At 34.7% G+C, this 26,467-nt stretch overlaps 1 protein-coding gene and 1 pseudogene across 1 annotated transcript in view; both read right to left on the minus strand.

Moving 5' to 3' along the window:
- Positions 1-5,357: 5,357 nt before the first annotated feature.
- Positions 5,358-6,405, minus strand: LOC149576229 (F-box/kelch-repeat protein At1g80440-like; annotated as a pseudogene).
- Positions 6,406-6,676: 271 nt separating this feature from the next.
- The window catches only part of LOC149576230 (F-box/kelch-repeat protein At1g80440-like), a 63,798-nt gene continuing 44,007 nt past the window's right edge, over positions 6,677-26,467 (minus strand). Inside the window, exon 2 of the mRNA XM_089813141.1 lies at positions 6,677-7,478. Coding sequence (XP_089669267.1) covers positions 6,677-7,478 — 802 coding nt within the window. The remainder of the gene's footprint in view (positions 7,479-26,467) is intronic.

The following is a 26,467-nucleotide window of genomic DNA, read 5'->3' on the forward strand; positions in this document are numbered from 1 at the left end:
AGTGCCTTTATTATAGATCCAAAATAAACTTCTCTTCACCAGGTGAGTGCCAATCTTGAGGAGATTCCACACCATAGAGCCACTTCCCTCAAGAGAAAACCTAGAAATATCTGAAGGTTCAATACTAGGTAAATACTTATGTGATAAGATACATGCCCAGAGCTAAGATTGACTAGAACACCAGCACCAATAGAGCTTGGCAACAAGAGCTTGACTGCACAAGATAGCAGAATGAAGGCCAAAGCCTCCTTCCTTTTTTGGCTTGCAAATGGTATCCCGATTGATGAGGGTCCATTTGCTATATTGCAAATTGCCACTCCAAAGAATTTGGTGAGAGAGAGCATCAAATTCTTTAAGAAAATACACTAGAGCAACCTGAACCATGCTTTTGTATATAAGAAGGGCTTGAATCATAGATTGAAGGAGTGTCACCTTGCCAACTATAGAGAGCCACCTATGAGTCCAATGATTGACTTTTTGTCAAACTTTGTCGAGCAAGCTTTGCTAGAAAAGCCTAGGCTATCTACCCACCATAATAGGGACCCCCAAGTAAGTCAAAGGGAGAGACATAATATAAAAGTGTAGGATATTAGCAATTCTCCATTGGATAGGCTCAGGAGTGTTGAAGAAAAAAATAGAGGACTTGTGGTCATTAATTTTCTACCTAGAGGTAGCCAAATAAGTATCCAAGGTGAGTCGAAAGGCTTTAGCTTCCCAAATTTGGGCTCTCCTAGCAAGGGCCATATCATCAACAAAGTAAAGGTGGGAAAGAGTGGGAAAACCATTTCTCCATTGCCATCCTTGAATTAGATTTTGGGAAACATGAAACTTGATAAGTCTACCAAGTCCCTTAGCCATAATGATAGACAAATAAGGAGAGAGGGGATCTCCCTAGCAAAGATCTCTAGATACCCCAAAAAGTTTCGACAGTTCACCATTAAGAAGGACTAAGAAGGAAGGAGTAGTAACACGTCTAAGAACCCATCTAACCCATTCATGACTGAAGCCAAAAGCCAAAAGAACTTTCTGCAAGAAATCCTAATTGACTCTATTATAAGCCTTAGCCATATCAAGCTTAATGAACATGGCACGTTCCCTAGAAGTACATATAGAGTGAATAGCTTCAAAAGCAATAACCACCCCATCCAAAAAAAAAATCCCACCACAAAACCCCCTCATTCCTCAGAGATAACCATTTAAGATAAACTTTAAGCCTCTCTACTAGGAGCTTAGTAATGATTTTATAGACCACATTACAAAGAGCAATGGGCCTAAAGAAGTCTAGCTCATTAGCCTCTTCCTTTTTTGGAATAAGGACTAAGAAAGTAGCATTCAAGGCCTAGAGCATTTCTTTGTTGGAATAGGACTCCTAAACCACATCCAAAAGGTCATGATTGATAATATCCAAAAATTTCTAAAAGAATTCAATAGGGAAGCCATCAGACCCCGAAGCTTTTCCTTTCCTCATGTCAAAGACCACCCCCTCCAACTCAAACATACTAATTGGCCTCATAAGAGAGTCATTCATCTCCTTAGTCACAACAGAGGGAATAGAGGATAGGATTGTATTCTCCTCAATCTCCTTTGGAGGTAAATCATTTGAAAAGGGAGAAGAGTAAAACTGAATAGCTTCCCCGGATACAGCCTGAGAGGAGGATAGACGTGTCCCATCAGAAGTAACAAGAGAAAAAATGTAACTCCTATTATGTTAAGCCTACATAGATTTATGAAAAAATGTAGTGTTCTTGTCCCCTTCCTGAAGCTAGTCAACTCGAGCCTTTTGTTTCCAATAAATTTCTTCTCTAAGATCCCACTTAGCTAAATTAGTGGAAGCTTGGGATTCTGCTATGCCAAGAGCTTCATAAAAACCCAGATCCTGAATCTACTTGGTAATAACATCAAGAAAATCTTGAGCCCTCTTCTTCAAAATGTGGAGATTACCAAAACAATTCTTGTTCCAATGCTTCAACTTCCTTTTAACATATTGAAGTTTTTTAGCGAAGGAAAACATAGTAGTGCCATAGGCAAGGCCTCCCTATCTCCACGAGTGAGCCATTAAGTCATGAAGAGAAAAGTCTCGAAACCACATCAACAAGAACTTAAAGGGAGGCTTCTTGGGGATAGCAACATAACTAGTTGTGAGCTTAATAGGCTAGTGGTCAGAACCTCTCCAATCAAGAATTTCAAAAGAGAGAGAAAAAGAGCCACAATTCCAAAAGCAAGAAACAAGGAACCTGTCCAAGCGTTTTGAGATGGCATCATTTCCAACCCTTTGATTGTTCCAAGTAAAGAGCCCGTTGAGAGGTTTGACATCAAAGAGATGTAAAAGATCAATATTTTTTTAAAGAAGCTTAGAAGAAGGACCCAAGCGAGCCAGTCCAGCCCTCTTCTCCTTTAGACTGAGTAAAGAGTTGAAATCTCTAGCCACAATCCAAGGCAAGAAAGGATGATAGCTTCTGACATGCCTAATATGTTCCTAGAGCATGAGCTTACCAAGGATATCAATAGGAGCATACACATTAGTAACAAGAATCATCTCTCCAGCTTCTAGAGAGGATGCAACTAGTGAGAGAGCTGAGATGCAAGAGATCCAGTAAAGTGGCATAACTTTTGTAGGATCCGAGCAAATGGCAAGACCACCAAATCTCCCCAAAGCACCAACACACTGACATTGGCCTAGAAACTAAATTTTAAGAGCACATCTAAACATGGAGTCCACTGAAAGCTAGTCTCCTAGATACAAAGAATATCTGGCGAATGATCAACCACTGGCTCGTGAATAGCTTTTTTTCTGGGGATACTATTCAACTCCCTCACATTCCATGAGAGAATAATCATTGAGTAGAGTGGGGAAAATTCTTATCCAAGGTCATAACAACCCCAGACTCTACCAGTAAATCTCTTGTAAGTTTTATTTTTTCCTGATCCTACTTTTGCCCAACTCTTAAGGGAGTAGAAAAAGAGACTATCTTAAATGGTCTTTGCATCAAGCCCAAACCAAAAGAGGATCTCTTTCCTTTACCAAAGGAAAACACATCTTTAACCAGGTCTACTAGAAGAACATCCTTTTCCTGAGGAGCATGAGAAACCACAAGGGTACCATACTCAGGGCCAATAGAAGTCTTTGGCATCTACTAAGCAACAACATCCTGGTTGCCACTTAGAATAGAACTCCTCCCCTTTGAGCCAGTAGTTGCACACTGAACCTCTATAGGAATACCTTCTTCTATGACCACATCAAGAACCTCAAAATAATTGAACCCTGAGTCCACTGGCTGATCTAGATGAGCTCGCTTATGACATCACCCCTTAGCATGAGTTTGAGCTAGGATCAAACATCCTTATCAGGACCAGTAGAACTGGATGGCCCTTGCGCCTGACTTGAAGTGTTCATTTGAGCTTTCCCTTTACCTTTAATATATGTTTGAACATTTCCTTTTCCAATACTAACAGTTTGACCATTCCCCATACCATCATTGGCCAATTTATTATAATCATTGAAATACTAGTATATTTAAGATTTTATAATTTAATTTAAATAACATTTTGTGACTCTTGACACTTCACTCCCCATTCACCCTATTTCAACAATATTGCATATCCCCAAAACAACTTAAGTTTGATGAAATCATAATTTTATAAACAATTTAAATTTATAAACATTCTAAAATGATTCCCATTTTTTGCTAGAGTTTATTTTCAATTCCTAAATAATAGCAAGATTTCAATTAATCTTTTCCCAAGATTGAAAATTTGCATGGAGATACTCAAACCACTAAATTTAAGCTAAAATTGCACTTAAGCAGTGACATATAGGGACATAAGGTAAGTATACAATATATTTTCTTTTTTAAAATGTTTTTCTCATGTATAGACTGCAAAATTGGATGAAAATCAAATAATTATAATTTCAAAGCATCCTTAAAAATCCAAACAACAATTTAAGTAAAACCAAAAAAAATGAAATCTCAACAAGAATTTAAATAAAACCAAGAACAATGAATGGCAGAATTTGGAGGAAAGATACTTCAGAACTCTATCGGAGAAATTTCTTTCAAAAAAGAAAGGCAAACCTAAATCAATCTCCATCTTACTCTATTTCTATCTTCTTCTGAAAAAGAAAATTAAAGAATATAGACATAAATTACAAAAAATTGACACATATTGAAATGATTTGATTCAGAGATTGTGACAATCATACTTCTATGTCCCACAAATCAATATATTAAAGCAATACATATACATACTATGATTCAACACCCGCTTTTAAAGATTATAACTTGGTGCATTAAATTTCAGATAATAGCAAAGCCAAATTTAGAGTACAACTTTGTGCATTAAATTTCAGGTAATAGCTAAGCCAAATTTAGTGTATAACTTGGTGCATTAAATTTCAGGTAATAGCAAAGCCAAATTTAGAGTATAACTTGGTGCATTAAATTTCAAGTAATAGCAAAGCCAAATTTAGAGTATAACTTGGTGCATTGAATTTTAGGTAATAGCAAAGCCAAATTTAGAGTATAACTTGGTGCATTAAATTTCAGAGAATAGCAAAGCCAAATTTAGAGTAGTTGAGGAAAAAAGCACAGTATAACAATCAATTTGAAGGAAGAAGAAAAGGAAAACGCCGACAGAGAATTGCTGATAATCTGGTGCTCTGTAGCACTGAAGCAACGAATGCAGCAATCCAAGCAGAACGGCCTAAAACTTCTTATTTTGTGTTAAGACTTTTATTAAAGAACCTTCGAAGATGTAATACAACAACAGATTAGTTTATCTGGCATTGAATGGCTCTTGTCAACAAGTTTGCTTCTATCAATTTGAATGTGATTTGATGGGGGAAAAAAGAGCCAGCCACGGGATGCTTGTTCTTACCCATCCTGTGAAGTAGGCCTATAAATACTGGATCTGGAACATAGCCGTTATATGATGAACTGTAGGTAGGTGTCGATGTCAACCGACGCGGTTACGTATTGACGTGGATTTCAGAAGCAATTTTTTTAAAATTTCAAAATTTTTTTATTGGAAGAAGAAAAATCATAATAATACAAAATCAGAACAGCAGCAGAGTAAGGTTATTGCTGCATCGCTAAGTAGTCATTGTGAGTAAACTATTTGGAGATGAGTTTTTTGGAGATTAGTTCTTCACAGCCAATGAAAAGCCACAATACAACAATGAATTTGAAGAGCCCAATAAAATAACAATCAATTTGAAAAAAAAAACCCGATCAGAAAAATTTGTTTTAAAACAAACAAGGCAAACCAAAACAACTCTGTGTCAGTCTTCTCAAAATCAATGAAAAGTTCAGATTTTTACAGCAAATGAAAAACCACAACCAATTTGGGAAAAACCCCAATCAAATAATCACAATCACAGTGGACACAGATTCGATCCTATCAATATTGGAAAATTGTGGAGGCTTCTCAACAGAGACCCATATCCGTCTCTTCAGTTCCGCCTCTGTTTCTTTTTCTGTTTCTGTTTCTAATGGAGGTTGGTAGATATAGAAAACTGCATTGTTGGTGCCCGATTGAAGCCCGCTCAAGAAAATCCCATCCCCATACACTGCAGCATCAATTCTGTCAAGAGGCTCAGGAAGATCGTCAACAATCTTCCACACATTCTCTACCGAGTCATATTCAGTCACAACATCCCATTGAAAGCAATACAAACGCCCAAATGCAGGCACAATGCGCTCAACACAATCTTCAACAAACCAGATGTTGGGCGAAGTGGATCAAATCGCTGAAGCTCCTGATGATATGTTCTCATGACATACATCATGTTTTCCATAAAAACAGAGTAACACAACCAATCCTTTTGAAGCATATTGGGAAGAAGCCTCCACTCATCTCTCTCCACATTGTAAACTGCAGCCCGGCTTGTGATTTCACCATTCATTCTTCCTCCTGCAACGTAAATCAGTCCTTCATGAGAAGATGCACAACACGCAAAATCTTCCTCTTGCAATATATGTGCACCTTTCCGCCATTTACAAGACACAAAATCAAAGATCAAAATGGCCCTGTAATTTCTCACCAGTCTTTTGCGCTTCAAACCTGCAGTGTACTTGTAGTGCTCATATGAACCTAATAAAACCAGTTTCTGTTTAACGCAGATACATTTGGAAAATGAGTAGAATTGAAATTGGGTAGGGACGGGAGCAAGTGTTTTCCATGATTTGTTAATGGGGTCGTATATAGTTACAGAGGACCTACATTTCCAAGCAAACATATCAACTCCTTAGACCCACGCTCGCTCAATCTTTCCTCATAAAACTTGGGATTTTCCAGCACGGACTTCCAATTTTTACAAACTGTCTTCAGAATGGCGGGAGATTCACAAGACGTTTTCATTAAGATCTTTCTCACCAAATCTTCTGGAATTACCTCGAAATACTCCATTACCAACCAATTCTGCTGTTACACTCTGCTCAAATAAATTGCAACTCGTATTAAATTATTTTTCATAAGTTATATTTATTGAAGTAGAATATGATTGACTCTAAATATAGGCATGCTTTTAAATATAGACATTGATTCTTAATTTTGAAATGTAACGCTGTAGATGACGCATGTTTTGAGTATTTTTTTTAAAATTATTCAAGTACAAGTACTAAATATATTGAAAAGACTTTCAATTACTAAATAATAGTTTCCCCTCTCAGCATCAGAATCAAATCATGACAGTGGCCAAAGATTCGATCTTGCTGTGGGACAAGTATTGAGGCATCTCAACAGAAACACATCTCCCTGTGTTAACCCCTGTTTCCAATGGAGGGTAATACATGTAGAAAACTTTATCGTTGGTGTCCGATTCAATCCCACTCAAGCAAATCCCATCATCCCCAAACACCGCAGCATCAACCCTGTCAAGCGGCTGAGGAAGCCCATCAACTTCCGCCCACAAATTCTGTGTAGAGTCAAATTGTGCCACAGCATCCCAGTAGAAGCAATACAGACGCCCAAATGCGGCCACAATGGGATGCACACAATCTGGAATAAACCAGACGTTGGGCAAAGTGGACCAAACTCCTCTTTCAGGATCGAACCGCTGAAGCTCCTCATCAAACAAGCTGACAACATACAGCATTCCTTTTATAAAAACCGAGGAACACAGCCACACCTTTTGAAGCATGTTGGGAAGAAGCTTCCACTCATCTCTCTCCACGTTGTGAGCTGCGGCCTGGCTCGTACTCTTCCAATCACATGGTCTTCCTCCTGCAGTATAAATCTCATCTCCCTCAGGAGATGCACAGCACGCAAAGTCAAACATGATCTCTGTGGTGGGCGCATCTGCACCTTTGCTCCACTGGAAAGACACAAAATCAAAGACCAAAACAGTCATATTTGATATTCTCTTCCTCTTTGAACCCACTCTGCAGCTCTCATATCTTAACCCTAATAAAACCAGTTTATGCTTCACACAAACACACTTGGAGAATGTGTCGAATTCAAATTGGGTAGGGACAGGAGGCGAACATTCTCAATCAAACATATCAACTCTTCGGACCTCCCACGACTCCTCCTGTCTTCGTAAAACTCTGAGTTTTCCATCAGTCTCTTCCAACTCTTACATACTTCCTTCACTCTTCCGTGAGATGCAAAAGGCACTCTCATTAAGATTTCCCTTACCAACTCTTCTGGAATTACACTAAAATACTCCATCATTTGTATACACTGCTGAAACGATTCTCAAATAATCTTGATCTTACCAGTGCTCACATGAATTCGAAACAAAGAGCATAGCTGTAACGTCTCAAACAAATAGATTTTTTATATATTTGCTCACTTTTTTAAAAATTGTTCCAAATATAGAATACGTCTGATGTTCTGAATATTTTTAATCGATCTCACTATTTTTAGAAATATCAGTCGCCTTGAAAAATTAAATTAAATTTTCTATTAGATAGTTTTTATATTAAATATAATAAAGATCAATAAGTTATAAATTACTATTTTTTAAATAGATATAATAAAATAATATTTCAAAAATATATCAACAATTAAATTGAAAAATATGAAATATGAAATTGATCAAAATATCCAGTGAAATACAATGGAACAATCAAATCAAATTATATATACAATTTGAAAATAAACAAATATTAAAGCTAAAATTAACTTTAAACTTAAATTTTGTTTGATTAAGTGGAAGAATGTTTACATGATTAGACAAGTAGAAAATATAATAATAGATTTTGAATTTAATAATATCTAATTAATGCCATAGGGTTAACTTTTATTCGTCTAGGTTAAATTTGACAACCATCTACATGTCAAAAGTTTAAATCTTATTATAAATAGAAAATACTTTTAATAAAATATTGATAAATACCATATTTGTGTAAATTATAATGTTTGGAGATATAAATCATCCATTTTTTTAGAAATTGAAAGAAAAAGCTTAAGATAGTATTAAGATAGTAGAAAACTAAATAAATGGAAATAAAGGAAATATAAATAATTTTAGATGTAGTAAATTAAATTATAATTAATTTGTAGTGGATATCTATCAGCATTTCTTTAGATAGATTTATTTAAGATATCTATACTAGTTAATGTCTATAGCTAGGGCAGAGTTAACTTTTATTCTTTTAGGTTAAATTTGACAACCATTCACATGTCAAAAGTTTAAATCTTATTATAAATAGAATATTCTTTTAAAAATAATTTAATAAATACAAAGGGACTTGATAGTTGGGTAGCAGGGGCCCCTGGCTATTATAGTTGCTAATTCGAGCAAGAGGTAGATTAGTTGCCAACTGGACCTAGCCACTTACCAAATTATGGGCTTACTGGGAAGAGACTTTTAAGTAGATTGTTTCCATGCCCAGGCAGGTTGAATGATATGGATAACATTAGGTTGATAATTCATAATAGTTGGTAATAATATGAACTAAAGGGATAGATATCTTCCTTTAGATTATAATATTTGGAGATATAAATCATCTATTTTTTTAGAAATTAAAATAAAAAACTTAAGTTAGTTTAAAAAATAGAGATCAAAGAAATTTAAATAATTTTAAATGTAGTAAATTAAATTATAATTATTTTGTAGTGGTATCAACATTTCTTTAGATAGATTAGATTTATTTAAGATATCTATACTAGTTTAAATAATTTAAAATTAATACTATATAGAACTTCAAACATCTAAAAATAATAAACATAATAATAATAGACTACTTTGAATTTAGAATTTAAAGATAAAATAAAATAGCTGGACATTCAGATTATTTTTAATCCATCTCACTATTTTTAGAAATATTAGTTACATTGAAAAATTAAACTATATTTTTTACTATTTTTATTATATTAAGATTGTTTTTATATTAGTTATAATAAACATCAAGAAGTTATAAATTATTAAAAAATAGATATAATAAATTATATATAAAAAATATATCAACGTAAAATACAGTAAAAGAATCAAATCAAATTTTACACACATATATATAACAGATACGAGATTAGACAAAATGAAAACATAACAATAGATCTTTCAATTAAATAATATCTCATTAAAATAATTTAAAATAAATTCTTAAATAGAACTTTGAAAATTACAGAATAAATATAATAGTAATGGAGAAGATTTCTTCTACTTTGAATTTAAAAATTAAAGATAATTTCCACAAACACAAACGTATGCAAACTTAACCTAAAGCGAAATAGGAAATGGAATATGCGAAATTAATGGAATATGCAAAATTTTCACTGCTGGAAGAGTTCTTCAACGGGCAAGAGTTCTATCTGCGAGGAAAGACTGAAGAACATGGATAACATTTTGTCAAAACATGTGCAGCTAGTAGAGAGATGAAATTAAAAACGGTGCAGATATTTCCTTTGATTGAACGGTACAAATTTGTGATTCCTCATGACGGCCAGACGTACAATGCTCTGATAAAAAGCATGGCGGATCTATATAAACCAGATGAAGCTGCTAAACTCTATGATCAGATTACACAATGCGACTTGAAAGCCACTATTCACACCTACAACATGCATATGCACCTACATTGAAGGACTCGAGGGTTCTTCTCTTCAATTATGATAAATTTCTCGCTGATTTTTCACAAGAAAGCAGGCCTCATATACTTGAGCAAATTGGAGAATAGATGAGAAAAACGGGGAAGTTGGATGTTGCAAATGTGTTTGTTAAAGTTTTCACATAAACTGTTAAGAAAAACCAAGAAAGCCAACATAGGACGTGTCACTTCTGGTCTAATGGTGAGTTTGGGCAACCTAGATTCTAAATCTAGCAAGTATAGCTATGTATCAATGCAGTTGTTTCGGTCAGGATATTGTGAGTTGAGGCTTACTCCATGTCTCCAACAAGCTCCAGTTTTGCTTAGCCTTCTCCAACCAAAGTGCTAACTAATCCTTCAGGATATCTTTAATTTAATTTATTTAAGAAGTAGTTTTTCTGGCAGTTTGATTATGTAATGATTAATATAGTTTTTTCAACTGTCTAAACAGATTTTAGGTTGTATATATTCACTTGTTATTATAATAAAGCTGTGTGTACATTTTCATTTCACATTCTTTGGGCATGTTACAGTGGTATTAGAGTCAAGTTGTTGGAGAAAATGAATTTAGATTGAATTGTGATTCCAATGCATTCTTTAATTTCAATAGCTGGAATAGTTCTTTCTGGAAAAGAAAATTATCATGAACGGTTTTTAAAAGTTAAAAATACTCTTATTTTTAATGATTTGTGGGATGATGTTTGTGAAAACAAAGATGAAAATGAAGAGCCCAAGTACCCTATAGATGAAAAGGAACTCGTCATCTAGAAGGGTAAAGACAAAAGGGATTATGCTCTCATTGCTGCCTCTATTACTAAAGAGGTAAGTAGACATATAATATCTTGTAAGAGTGCATTTGTAGCATTAAAGAAACTCAAAGGTCTATATGATTCTCATTCAAAACTTGACATCATTCAATTATTAATGAAGTTATTCAACTTAGAAATAAAAGATGACAATCCAATGAAGTTAGGCTCTAAAATTAGGGCTTTATTTCATGATATTGAAGCCACAGGTGTAAAAGTAGATTTACAACTCACTGCTTTTATTAAATTTCTTTATCCTACCTATTCACACTATCTTGAATCTCTTCAAGCTAGTGAAAAGATGAAAGATATAACATTTGACAAACTTGTAGAGTAGATTGCACAAAGAGAAAAAGTATTTGGGAAGAAAGGGTCACTTTCAAATGTTGAGACTTTGTGTCTTGCACAAAAATAACAAGGGAAAACATCCAAAGATGAGTCTTCCAGACATGACAATAGCAACAAAGGTCATGGAAGAAGACAAGAAGACGGTCTAGAGGTAGGGGGAATAAAACTTATCAAGGTGGTAGACAATATTCTCAACCACAACACTAGCATCGAGATTATCAACAAAAAGAAAGGCAATCTATATAATGCTATAGATGTGGAAAAATGGGTCAGTGCCAATATTTGTTGAACTCCATGGGAGAAAAATTGTAACAAGAAGCAGAAACCACCAAATAGAGGTAACCCTCCTGAATCAGCACAGTATGTTATAGCACATTGTAATGTTGGGATTGAAAAAGTTTTTAGTACTTTAAATTCTAGTTTGAATGATACTTGATTGTTAGATACTGGAGCCACATGTCATATGACATTTAGAAGAGATTTTTTTGAGACATTCAATGATCAAGTGGATGGAGTAGTATATTTTGCTAAAAAAAATTGAGTTAAAATCTTGAGGCATTGGGTCTATCAGACTTAAATTAATTACCAGGTCTTGCTGATTACATACTTTCTAATATTCTATATCTTCCACAATTGAAGAGAAATTTAATATCACTTGTGCATATTAGATAGCAATGTCATTCAATACATATGTTTGATGGTATTATTGATATTAGAAGAGATGGTGATCATGTGATTGTAATGACTAGAGTTGAAGATGATAAACTTTTATATTTCAAAGGTGCTTCATCAAATTCTCAGAATTATGCAAATTTCTCACTGCACAGTGGTAATATTTCTTCCAGCTTGTTATGGCATGCAATATTTGGTCACATTAACTATGATAGTCTTGGAATTATGAAACAAAATGAAATTCAAGGACTTCCCACTATGCCAAAATAGATTTCTCAATGTGTTGCTTGCATTTTAGGAAAACATAGTAAACAACCTTTTCATGATTTTATGTTTAGAGCTTCTAGAAAGTTGGGTCTCATTCACTTAGATTTGTGTGGGCCTATGCCTTTTCCATCAGCAAATGGAAACAAATACATAATGAATTTTATTGATGACTATACTAGGATGTGTTGGGTTTATTTATTAAAAGAGAAATCTCAAACTTTTGATACCTTCAAAAATTTCCATATGTGGATTAAAAATGACACTGAACTCAATATTGGAACCCTAAGAAGTGATAATGGTGGTGAGTACACTTCTAAAGATTTTGAAAAATATATGTAGGAAACTTGTATTAAGCATCAAACAATTGTTCCTTAAAACCCATAGCAGAATGGTGTAGCAAAATGTATGATTGGGGAGAAGCAGTTCTCTGTGTTGTCTACATAAAGAATAGAAATCATATTGCACTACAAAGTAAAACTCCCTATAAAATGTTGCATGGCCATCTTCCAAGTGTCAAGAATTTTATGGTTTTTGGTAGTACCTGTTATGCTTTAATTCTTGCTCAGCTGAGAAATAAATTGGAAGCTAGGAGTAGAAAATGCATTTTTTTGGGATATTCTACTACTTCCAAAGCTTATCATCTATATGATAAGGAGAATAAAAAAATTATTATTTCTAGAGATGTTATATTTCTTAAATTTGAAAAAGATGTATTGACAAACAAATTTCTCATCTTGATAGATTTCAATCAAAAAAATCCTATCATGAATAGAATAATGAACTTCCAACTCTTGAAGGGTGATTCCCTTTTTAGGTCGAACTTTGGAAGTTACAAAGAATGAAGAAAATATGAAAAAAATAAATTCTAAAGAATCTAAAATAGTTTGTGAAGAACCTATTGAAAGAGAAGACAATAGTTCTAAAAAATTTGAAATCGTTCGTGAAGAACTTGTTGAAAAAGAATATGAACCAACTTGTGAAGAATCTAATTCAAAGACTCTAGAGATTCATAAAACATCAGAGCAATCAATCCATACATCAATGTAGACCAAGAAAATTCCTAAGAGGTATGAAGATTTTGAATTAAATTTTTCTATTGTTGATGAACCTTCTTCATTTCAAGAAGCAACAACAAGTGATGCATGGAGAAGTGTAATGCAAAGATAATATGATGCTTTCATTAAAAATGGAACTTGGAGGTTAGTGGATCCTCCAATTGCAGCCAATCCTATTAGCTGCAAGTGGGTATATAAGAACAAATATAAAGTTGATGGTTCACTTGACAAACACAAAGCAAGACTTGTAACAAAAGGATATGCTTGGAAGGTGTTGACTACACTGAAACTTTTTCTCCTATGGCCAAGTGGAGAACTATTCAAGCATTGTTTTCTTTGGTGGGCATTATTTTCTTTGGCAGCACAAAAAGGATGGAATATACATCATATGGACATTAAAATAGCCTTTTTGAATTGAGATTTAAAGGAAGATTTCTATATGTTGCAACCTCAAGTTTTTTTAATCAAGGGTTAGCAACAAAAGGTATGTAAATTGGTAAAATCTTTTTATGGTTTGAAGCAAGCACCATGTGCTTGGTATGAAAAATTTACTGATTAGACTACAATAATTTTAGTATAGATGGTGCAACTCTCTTTGTGAATAAAATTGGTAGATCATTTGTTTATCTAGTTGTATATGTTGATGATCTTCTCATCACATGCAATATGATTATTATATAGAATCCATTAAGAGAGAGTTGAAAAAATGTTTTGATATGACTAGCTTGGGATTACTTCATTATTACTTAGGTATTGAAGTCATTCAAAATCCTAAGTTCATTTTTATTTCTCAAGAAAAAAAAAATTGGAGAGTTATTATATAGATTTGACATGAAAGATTGTAATTTTGTTTCAATTCCAATGGAGCAAAATGTGAAGATTTCATCCAATGAAGGAAATGCTTTTAAAGATCCAACCAAGTACAGGCAGCTTGATGGAAGTTTGTTTTATCTCACCACTACTCACCCTGACATTAACTTTGCAATAAGAATTTTGTACAGATTTATGCATAAACCTTGTGAAAGGCATTGGATTGCAACACAAGGAGTTTTAAAATATTTAAAAGGAACTCAAACTCTTGGCATAAAATATTCAAAAGTTTCAGACTTCCATCTTACTAGCTATTTTAACTCAGATTTTAATGGTGACAAAGAGAATGGGTTATCTACTTCTAGTTATTTGATGACCCTAGGATCAGTTGCTATTACTTGGAGATCAAAAAACAAACAATTCATGCTGACTCTACAACTAAAGTGGAATATGTAGCAGCAGCTCAAGATATGAAAGAAATTGTGTGGCTAGGAAAAGTCTTGATGATTTGTAGGAGAAAAAGATAACTTCAACAACTTTATTTGTTGATAATAATTCTGCAATACAATTGGCCAAGAATCCTAAATTTTATGATCGAACCAAGCATATAAATACCAAATATCACTTGATTCAATATCATGTTGAGGCAAAAATTGTACAGCTAAAACATTATTCGAAAAGAAAAAACTGCTGATATTTTTACTAAAGCTCTGGGACGTGTTAAATTCAAACAATTTTGAATGCTACTTGGCATGACAAATATCCCTTCAGATTAAGGGGAGAATGCTAACTAATCCTTTGAGAAATCTTTAGTTTAATTTATTTAAGAAGTAGTTTTCCAATAGTTTGATTATGTAATGATTAATATAGTTTTTCTCAACTACGTGAATAGATTTTAGGCTGTATGTATTCACTTGTTATTATAATAAATTTATTGTGTGTGAGTGTACATTTTCATTTCACATTCTTTGGGCCTATTACACAAAGGAGATGGGTTACAAGAAAATTATTAGTCAACCCAATGGCATAGAAATCTAGTACTAAAAATCTAATACACATATTATTGCAGAGCACTTTAACTTTGCACTTTTGGCACTTTTCACAATTCTATGTGGAAATTTCATATCCACATTATCATGTCACGTTAGTATTTTTTTTTTGTTAAGATGTCAAAATAATCTAAATAAAAAGTGAGACCAATAATCATGCAAAAAGAATACTCATATTTACATAGCTGATATGGTATCACTACTTATTTTTTATAACTAAGGGAACATTTCATTCAATTATGAGTAGTCATCGTTAATGTTGATAGACATTCTACAATAGCAAAATGGGGGAGTGAGATGGTGTGAGCATGTTAATGTTAACTTTTATTCTACTAAGTTAAATTTGACATCCATCTACATGTCAAAAATTTAAATCTTATTATAAATATAATATACTTTTACAAATAATTTAATAAATAGAACATAAAATATCCATTTAAATTATAATATTTGTAGATATAAATCATCCATTTTTTAATAAATAAAAATAAAAATCTTAAATTAGTAAAAAATAAAATAAATGGAGATAAAGGAAATATAAATAATTTTAGATATAGTAAATTAAATTATAATTATTTTTTAGTGGATATCTATCAGCATTTCTTTAGATAGATTTATTTAAATTGTTTATACTAGTTTTACTAACAACTTTAAAGTCTATAATAATTGGTGCAATATTTTGAAAAAAATGGATATTAAGTCAATAATCGTAGATATTAAATCAATAAGTGTGGGTATCAAATCAAGAACTTCCATCACTTCTATTAGAACATATACACAATTGAAATACTTTTAGCTCAATTTTGTCATGTTTTTAATTAAACATTTGGTTTGGAATCTATGGAGGGTGTATAGACTCAAAATTCAAATATGGTTAATGTGATTTTGAGGCTATCTAGAGGTGACACTTGGAGTCGTGTAGGCTGAAAAGAGCCAAATGTGATAGGTCAATATGTACTACTTGAAGGTGCAAGTATATAGGGAGAAGACCTAGTACTTGAGCACCCTAACAAGTCAAATTACAGGGGGCCTTTTAAATTAGTTAGTGCATTAAATAAATTTATTTTATTGTCAAGGGATTCTAAGTATCAAATTAAGTTCTATTTTTGTAAATATTTTAATAAGATTGAAATCTTTTTCTATAGGATGTATTTAGAACATGAAATCTGAAGTAGACAATGTAGTATTTCATAAGCGAAAAAAGTGCAAATCAAATTTATTGGAGTAGACCAACAGAAGAGTTAGTTATTGGCAATGAGTAAGAGGTATCTTTACAAACTAGGTTAGAGGCGAAGGGGACATGCGTAGAAAGTATATCAATATGGGACACCTCTTCTCTTCTATAAATTGTAGACTATATCTATGACTATACCTTGCCAACATGAGAACCAAGAGAATGTTGATAATTGATGTTATATCTTTTTTTAACAATTTTTTTATGAAAAGTTTAATTCAAATTTAAAGTTCATGTTTATTTATTATATTAATAATATGAAATTTACTCATCTCTTCAATGAAAGGAAGTAGAGGTATGCGGAAACACTTCCTACAGTAATCTTGAGAGGATGACTATGCAAATTTCAACTTAAGCATCACAAATATGTCAAGAAGTACACAAAAGAATAATCAAAATAACATTGAATCACATAACATAGTATTACTGTGGGGAACCCGTTTCAAGAGAAAATCCCCACCCTCCAAAACCTACATAATGTATTATCAAATCAAGAAGATTACAATACACTTGTAATGCAAGTTCTCACAGGAGCATCACCACAACTTGAGCTTGGAGAGTCTCCTTCTACCACCCAATCTTAGAAACACGACTCACACTACTACATTTGGACCCGAATTGTGACGGTAAATCATCGCCTAAGTGAAAGTACCAAGAATTTTCTCCCGTCAGACGGGCACCAAACGTTTGACATTGCACATTACAATGGAAAGCTCTTCCATTGCAATTGTGATGCAAATACCATTGTAGTTTGGTAGACGACAATGCCAATAGGTCATCATCACATTGTTATCATTGCGATAGGTAGACGTCATAATTATGATACATTACAGTTCTATTTTTTTGTCAACATAGTGATACCCACACTCTATGGCTGTCATTAATCCATCAAATTATCCACCACAAGTGTGATGGTGTGTGACAACAGTGTCATGCATGTGATGAAATTCCATTGGATTTAGCTATTGCAAGTGTGATAAACATGCAATGACACTGTTCTTGGCCCAATAGCATTTTGTCGAGTCTATCATCGCAATTGCGATGCCTTGCAGAAATTTTTTTTTTTTTAAAAAATTTCTATCATGTTATAAATACATTCATATAACAAGATACATTATTTTGAATTACATAAGTATTTCCTACTTATTTTGGTTTTCATCATTTGGCCATTAGAAAATTAATGGGTATTAAGTTAACAACTCCCATCACAACCATTGGAACATGTTAAGATATTGAACCCTCTCCCCTAAAATGACAAAAAAGATCCAAATAAATAAAATGAGATTGACATGTCAAATTGCAAGGGGGGTTTTAGATCAATTAGTGCATTAAATAAATGTGTTTTATTGTCAAGAGACTCTAAGTATCAAATTAAGTTCTATTTTTGTTAATATTTTAATAAGATTGAAATCTTTATTTGCAAGTCATATTTAGAACATGAAATTTGAAGTAGATAATGTAATATTTCATAAGGGAAAAAGGTGCAAATCAAATTTACTAGATTAGACCAACAAAAGAGTTAGTTATTGGCAGTGAGTAAGAGGCATCTTTACAAACTAGGTTAGAGGCAAAGGGGACATGCATTGAAAGTATATCAAATATGAGATACCTCTTCTTTTCTATAAATTGTAGACTATATCCATGTCCATACCTTGCCAACATGAGAACCAAGCAAATGTTGATAATTGATGTTATATCTTTTTTTAACAATATATTTATTGAAAAGTTAAATTTAAATTTAAAGTTTATGTTTATTTATTATATTGATAATATAAAATTCAGTCATCTCCCCAATGATATAGATATCAAATTATTATAGATATCAACACATAACACCAAGAATTTGGTAACCCAAAAACCCTTCAGGAATAAGAAGGTAAAACTGGGCTAGGGATGATACCTACAAAATCACTGCAGCAATAATTGTTTGACCACTTATAATGGTTTTCCCTGTTAAAGGGTTTACACTGTGTCAATAGTGGCCTAGTTAAAGGATTTACAAACAATTTACAAGAAGTGTCACCTTATTAAAGGATTTACAGGAGGTTGTTAGAACCACCTAATTCAATAGGATTTTCATTCACCTTCTTCAAAGGTTCTCCCACCTAGCTGTTAAGCTAACCTATCAATATAGGATTTCCAACATCGAATACAATGACAAGAAAGTATTAGAACAATTAACCTAATAGCATGCAATCTCCTATTACTAGATTCAAGCACTTGGTTTACTCTCTCTGATGTGATCCTTGCTTGATCTAATGTTGGTGTGTGTCCCTTGTTCTGTTCTGATCAACTGAATGTGTAATTTTTGCTCAATTCACTAAGTCCATGACACCCCTGCTGCTTGCTATGTTATGCAATTTCTTATCTCCTTAGCAATTTTCTTCAACAACTTCATAGCAACTCAAAATTATGGTGTCTAAGTCTTCTTATAAATATTTTTTTGACTTAGGGTTTACAATATAATCACAAACTCAAAATTCCCGCTCAAATCCTTAGATTTAGCCCATTGGTTGCATGTTGTCTCCAATTTTATGATTGGTTACATGCTAATATCTTAGGTAAATGTAAAGATTCAATTTTATCTTCATATCCCTTCATGAATCATCCAAAAATGGTTCTGCATCTTAGTTGACTATGTTGATTCTGTATTACTCGACACATACTACATTATTGGTGCTCGGCACATATACTATCTTGGTTTGGTTGGCACCTATTACACTCTCTTTTTCTTAGCATGTGTATATTTCTGGATCACTTGACACATGTTACATTCTATCTTGCTCAGCATGAACTGTGACTTAGCACCTATATATTACTTAGCATCTATTGCTTACTCAGCACTTGAAGTCACCTGAAGTCACTCGGTTAATATTGAAATTCTAGCTCGACACATACTATAGCTTAGCATGTATAGTGTACTTGGCATACATAGTAGAATTGGTTAAGTGTGTTGACACTCAAATTTCAAAACCATTCTAAGACCAAAAATCTCCCCCTTTGACATGAGTGTCAAAAACACTTAACTATGCGATATTGAACCTGTCCTTATGAGTACATTTTTCATTATGCTTGGCATATATGCAAAATTTCAAAATATTGTCTAAATTTTTTTGTAGGGAACAAAATACCTTATAACTCCCCTTGATCTAATTGTGCCACTTCATTCTTATAACCAAAATTCTATGCTGATGTGTCTGATACTCTTTCTCTTTTGCTCTGTTCCTATATTATGTACTTATGTTCTATATTCCTTTTATCATAGCTATGGAATTCATGTATTTTGTATCAGAGCTTATATGGAATAGAGCTATCTTCCATATGATTCCCAAAAAAAATTATTTCCCCTAAAACATTATTACTTCGTCATATTATTTACACATTATGTCCTCCTTTTTGGCTATCCACAATCTTTCCCTTTCTGTTCTCTAAAGGAATGTAATAAAAAAAATAGTATTCTCCCCCTGTTATTAATTCTCCCCCAAAACATATATCTCCCCCTTTTTGACACTTATGTCAAAGGGTTCTAAGGAGTAATACCATACTTAGCCAAAAATGAACTATTTACCTCCATGATCATTTTCAGAGCTGTATCCCAATTCTCCAAAGCAATGTCAAGTGACTTGTGTTGGATGGCAGTCTCTACAGCAAGATGTACAAGTCCATTAAGTGTAGAAAGATTAAGATCTTTCTTAAGAACTGTTTCAGCATATACTTGCTCTTTGTTGAGGATCTCCAAATGTGGGGTGATGCAAGATTGAATATGCATTAGTTTGGCCTTTATATTGGCCTCATCTACTATAAGTGCAACTAACTCTTTTTGAGTATGAAGCAATTGAGTAAAATGCTTCTCACTTTGAGCTAGATTGGTGTCATGTCCCCTTTTCAAATAATTAAAAAAGAAAATCTTTGCTAAGGCAGGCAGGCCCAAGAAAGTGAAGTTTCGGAAAAAGGGGGTTAATCTTTGGAAACCGTTGGACTAATAAATGAAAATTATTATTAAAATAAGTTTCATTAACCTCTTTTGGACGTGAGTTATAGTTATGCCCTCTTTTAAGGGGTTTGGAGGGATTTTGGGCTCATTCCAGAACTTGATTTTTGCTCATTCTTTGCTATTCTTCAGAGGCTGCCAAACCTGTGGAGAAGGAGACCCAAGAACGGGAGTTTGCAGGTTTCCAGGGAGACCCAAGAACAGGAGTTTGCAGGTTTCCAGGAAGGCTAAGGACAGGAGTTTGAAGCCATTCCATGTGCATGCTCATACAGAGTTTGCCTTTGTGCTGAACAGTGCAGATTTGTGAGTTTTCGGGTGTGTTTTTGTATGAGTTTGGTGTTTACAGTTGAGTATTTCGTATCAGTTTGGGTTGCTGCTGTATATCAGAGTTTTAAATGTTAAAATAGAGCTGAATATATATATTGGGACATGATTAAACTTCTGAGATAGATTATTAGTGTTTTTGTGGTGTTTCCGGGCATATTTTGTGCTATTTCGGGAGCCCGATGAGCATAGTTTTGGTCCTACATTTTCGAGTTGTTGTGTAAAGGCTATACGGATCTGGAAATGTCAATTTTTAGGCTGTTATGCTGCTGAAAGTTCTGTAAAAATTTCCATTTTCAGATTTATTAATAATTTGTGAAGTTGTGAAGCTTTTAGCACTATTTTCAGCATACCCGATTTGGAGTTTCTTGAGGAATTTGGTGGATCTTTGGGATATTAGTTGTTTGATCTTAAAGATCTGATTAAAGGTTGGAAATATCATGTAAAATCAGAAAAGGGACATTTCAGTGGTATCAGAGCCATGATCTTGCCAGCCTGAGGGTTTGTAGAAGTTGCAGGTCAGTTTTGACAACTACCCAGATCTTGCATTTCAGTTTTTAGAACTACCCAAATCTTGCATGCCATAATTTATGGTTGCATGTTGATTATAATCAGATGCATGTCAAAATTTATGGTTGCATGCTACTTCAAATCATTTCCATGTTAGTTCTTGGTGAATTTGGTGGTTGTAGAAGTTTGCATTTCAGTTTTGACAAGTACCCAGATCTTGCATGTCAGTTTTGACAACTACCCAGATCTTGCATGTCATAATTTGGTGGTTGCATGTTGCTTCTAATCAGTTGCATATCCAAATCTATGGTTTCATGCTACTTCTAATCATTTGCATGTTAGTTCTTGGTGAATTTGGTGGTTGTAGAAGTTTGCATGTCAGTTTTGACAACTACCCAGATCTTGCATGTCATAATTTGGTGGTTGCATGTTGCTTCTAATCAGTTGCATGTCCAAATCTATGGTTGCATGCTACTTCTAATCATTTGCATGTTAGTTCTTGGTGTTTGAAGAAGTTATATCCTATTGGGGTTACACTACTTTATCCAGAATGGACAGGTATAGTACAGAGTCTCAGAGGAAACGATCTTGGACAATTGATAGCCAGAGTCAAAACAGTAGAAAGGATGGTTATTTAGACATTCGAGATAAACTTATGAAAATAAGCCATGACATGTCTAAACAGTTGGTTGAGCACCACCATATAATGAATGACATGTTATCTGACCCAACTAAGGTGGATAAGTTGACTGGATTTTTATTTCGCAAATTTTCTCACAGGACAGATGACACAATTCCCAAGAACTTGCATGAGGAGTTTGAGAAACTAGCTGATAGCCAGGTAGAGGTCTCAGATTCTACTCTGCCATAGGAGGTGGTGGGAAAGGATATCACACAGATTGATAGTAACAGTCAACTTGATACTCAAATTGAGACAATTGTTTACAGGTCGTCAAAGGGTGATGCCACAGGTATTCAAGATGGTATAGTTACAACAGGCCGTGACTACAGTGTAGTCGGTTCAGATGATGATTATGAGGATGTTGTTGTGCAGGATGGTGAGATACCTGGTAGAGATGGGCAGACATTGAGCATTCATGACTTTGCTAAGAAAGAGTACCAGGCACAGTTAGATGCTTCATCACATGAGGTTGAGGCTGGTAGTACTTCACATGATTTGTCCAGCCAGCTGAAAGTGAACATAGATAGTATTGTGACTTCATTATCTCATCATGACAGGTATGTGGAGTTAGTTGGTATTGGTCATATTACTCAGGTGAGGAGTTTTTTTGAGTTACCAGTTGATTCTAGTTTACGGATATGGACTCGAGATTGTTATATTGGCATTTGGGATTCAGTTGACTAGAGATCTTTAACAGTTTTTGGTAGCAGTGTTTGTTTGGGTGCTATCATGGATTTGATTAGCAGATTGCACGGTGTTGTCTTTTCTTGTGCCAGGAGCTTATCTAATGTTGGTATTAGTTTCTATACACTGGTGTTGGGCTTTGTTCATATATCCAGTCGACCATACATGCTGGAATGTGTTGATGATATTTCATATTTGGTAGTGTGTACAGATGAGTCTCAGGATCATATTGGCATTGATGACATCCAGGAGGATGCAGTGGGTAGTTTTGAAGACTTAGTTTCTTTGGGTATAGAGGAGTTGGACAGCAATGCTAATGTTTTTGATACTCCGTATGTTGATATGAGTTTTAGATTTGATTCACAGGATATGGATGGTAATACTCTAGAGACTAGTAACTTTGAGGATACTCCTTTAGACAGTGCATCAGAGGAGGTTTGTAGGAGACAGTCAAGCCAGTGCCATCATGTGTCTAATCAGTTGAGAGTTAGTGACCAAGACATTGCTATCACTTGCCAGCATTTCGATGCTGCTCGTCAGTTGTTAGCAGTTTATGGATGGGGTTCTCCTACTAGTGATGAGCAGGGAGGCAGTTATCTTTCCTTGATAGAGTTCCACTCTTTATGGGAGGCTATCCAGATTCTGAGACAGGATTATATGCAGTTGGTAGCCGATAAAGATTATCTTATGAAGTGGGGCAGTACAACATATGATGCATTGTTGGCCAAGGAAGATGAGGTGAGTGAGCTTACTGAGCAGCTTGTGGTGACTTCTGAGATTCTTGAGAGTACACAGTTGGCTTTCAAGGAGTCACAGTTTCATTTGGCTAAGGTGACCATGGAGTTAGAGCGACTACAGTCTTCACCTGATTATATACAGTCACAAGCAGTGGTGTTGGGTGATCCGAGGATGTCCATGGCCGAGATTGTCAAAGACAGTGGAGATGGGGATGCATCCATTCTTGATACTAACATTGGAATATCAGGTTCATTCCCACTAGAGTTAGGTTCAGTTGAGTTGGGTGTTGTAGCAGATTGTTGTATGCTTGACATGGTGCTGGCCTCTAGTATTGATGGCACAAAGACTAGAGATTTATCAAAGATCATGTGTGATGTTGGTGAGTCGATAGTTGGCATGGTTCCTACTAGTAACACTACTCCCTTGGTGATATCTTCAGAGGTAGTAGTTAGTTCCAACATGGTTAATGATCAATTGCAATTAGTTACATCTGGATTGCAGTCTGAGCCATTGACTGAGATTGGTGCATTCTATCGGCATTACACTGTGAGGTATGCTCATCTATCTACCTTTGATGACCATGTTGATGAGATGATGATACAGAGATGTACTTTGGTTCCTAGTGCTTATCATCAGTTATGGGATAGTTTGATGCCTCAGGATGAGAGTTGTGATGGGCATGACATGGTGATAGGTCCTGCAATTGACAGGTTGATAATACATGACTTAGAGCAGGAGTTTTGGAGTGATGCTTTAGCAGGTTTTGTTATTGATTCTACTCCTTTGGCTATGACATCTCTTGACTTAGCTGGTGATCAGTCACAGTGGGTTGTATCACTTCTTCATGGTGAGCTGTTGACTGAGGTTGGTTTTTTTTATCAACATTATATTGCAGGGTATGTACATCAGTTAGCATTTGATCCTTGTGCTGAGGAGTTGATGGCAGACAAATTTGGTTTGGATTCCATTTCTTACTCTTTATCTTGTAATGTCTTTTCACCATCAGCAATGTATGGGAGTTATGGTTATGAGATAGTGGCCGATGATTTGCAGAGTTGTGTTGACTGCAGGAGTTGTACAGTGTATGGATTCTCCATACTTGGTACAGTTTCATTCGAGAGGGTTCACCATTGTTGCAGAGTTGGATTGTACATTTCATATAGGCCAGTGGGATGCGTTGATGGTATTTACTGTGTTGGTAGTTTGATTTGTCCACTTTACTTGGGTTCTAATGTTCTAAGAGTTTGTGCCTCATGGGATTTTGATTGTGGTAGTGGTGATTTCGGAGTTTGGTTGAGCTATAATTGTCAATTTGATTATGGATTCCTCTTGGTCATATTGCAGAGGATATTGCAGGAGCCTGTGTTAATTGGTAGTAGTATAGTTCATGACTACATTTGGGATCCAGGTGGATTGATTGGTTTATTGTTCAGCCATTGCTTGAGGACAAGAAATGATTGGGAGGGGAGGACTTGTCATGTCCCCTTTTCAAATAATTAAAAAAGAAAATCTTTGCTAAGGCAGGCAGGCCCAAGAAAGTGAAGTTTCGGAAAAAGGGGGTTAATCTTTGGAAACCGTTGGACTAATAAATAAAAATTATTATTAAAATAAGTTTCATTAACCTCTCTTGGACGTGAGTTACAGTTATGCCCTCTTTTAAGGGGTTTGGAGGGATTTTGGGCTCATTCTAGAACTTGATTTTTGCTCATTCTTTGCTATTCTTCAGAGGCTGCCAAACCTGTGGAGAAGGAGACCCAAGAACGGGAGTTTGCAGGTTTCCAGGGAGACCCAAGAACGGGAGTTTGCAGGTTTCTAGGAAGGCTAAGGATAGGAGTTTGAAGCCATTCCATGTGCATGCTCATACAGAGTTTGCCTTTGTGCTGAACAGTGCAGATTTGTGAGTTTTCGGGTGTGTTTTTGTATGAGTTTGGTGTTTACAGTTGAGTATTTCATATCAGTTTGGGTTTTTGCTGTATATCAGAGTTTTAAATGTTAAAATAGAGCTGAATATATATATTGGGACGTGATTAAACTTCTGAGATAGATTATTAGTGTTTTTGTGGTGTTTCCGGGCATATTTTGTGCTATTTCGGGAGCCCGATGAGCATAGTTTTGGTCCTACATTTTCGAGTTGTTGTGTAAAGGCTATACGGATCTGGAAATGTCAATTTTTAGGCTGTTATGCTGCTGAAAGTTCTGTAAAAATTTCCATTTTCAGATTTATTAATAATTTGTGAAGTTGTGAAGCTTTTAGCACTATTTTCAGCATACCCGATTTGGGGTTTCTTGAGGAATTTGGTGGATCTTTGGGATATTAGTTGTTTGATCTTAAAGATCTGATTAAAGGTTGGAAATATCATGTAAAATCAGAAAAGGGACATTTCAATTGGTGTGTAGTTGCATGCTAGAAATATTAAGATTTCTTTCCAAGCTCAATATACATTGGTCGGTCTCTTGTGTGAAGTTGGAAAAATCACACAACTTTTTGAATAGTGAGAAAACATTCTCAAGTACAGCTTTAACTTTCTCAATTTTCTTAGCCAACTCTACCTGTGCTAGTGCTAGATCACTTGATATTTTTTCATTTACCTTTCCTTGGAACTTTCTTTCTGACCATTCCATGAGTTTAGTATTTGTGTCCTGGTCTTCATTGGTCACTTGGTCAACTATATTTGATAGTTGTTCTATTATTGGCTTTGTTTCATCTAGTGATTGCAAGCTAAAGGCATTCATGAAGATGTCCTTAATCTCATTTGATGCTTGGTTATACTTGTACTCCTTTTTTAGTACTTCCTATCTTTTTCTCCTATCCAATGCATTATGCATCTCAGTGATCTGCTCAATGGTTAGAGTCTTGGAGTCATAGGAAGGTATAACAATCTCTGCATCTAGCTCAGGATCTCCATAGTGAAGTACCCTGGCAACCTTAGTAGAGCTCGAGCCTAGTGTTTGGACTTGCAATGATATCATTTCAGTGCTTGGCTATTGAAGAGTTTGTGCAGGAGTGCCTGTTTTGGGTAGTTCAATCAATGTTTGGATTGTAGCTTGCTCCTCATCTTTTGCTATGTTCTCCTTTTCCTCATCTAACTTCTCTTGATCAATCACAATTGTTGGGAGTGTACCTATTACTTTTACTATAGGATCAGATGTAGAAGTCTATCCTTTCAACCTTGTGTCTTTCCTTTCTTCTACACTTGGCATCTGAACAGTATCACTTATTATGTCACTTGTTGCACTTGGTGGAGGTGGCAATGGAAGTAGTAGAA

The sequence above is a fragment of the Cupressus sempervirens genome, chromosome 1, assembly GCF_028749045.1.
Source record: "Cupressus sempervirens isolate cs-2001-9-10 chromosome 1, ASM2874904v1, whole genome shotgun sequence".
NCBI classification, from domain to species: domain Eukaryota; kingdom Viridiplantae; phylum Streptophyta; class Pinopsida; order Cupressales; family Cupressaceae; genus Cupressus; species Cupressus sempervirens.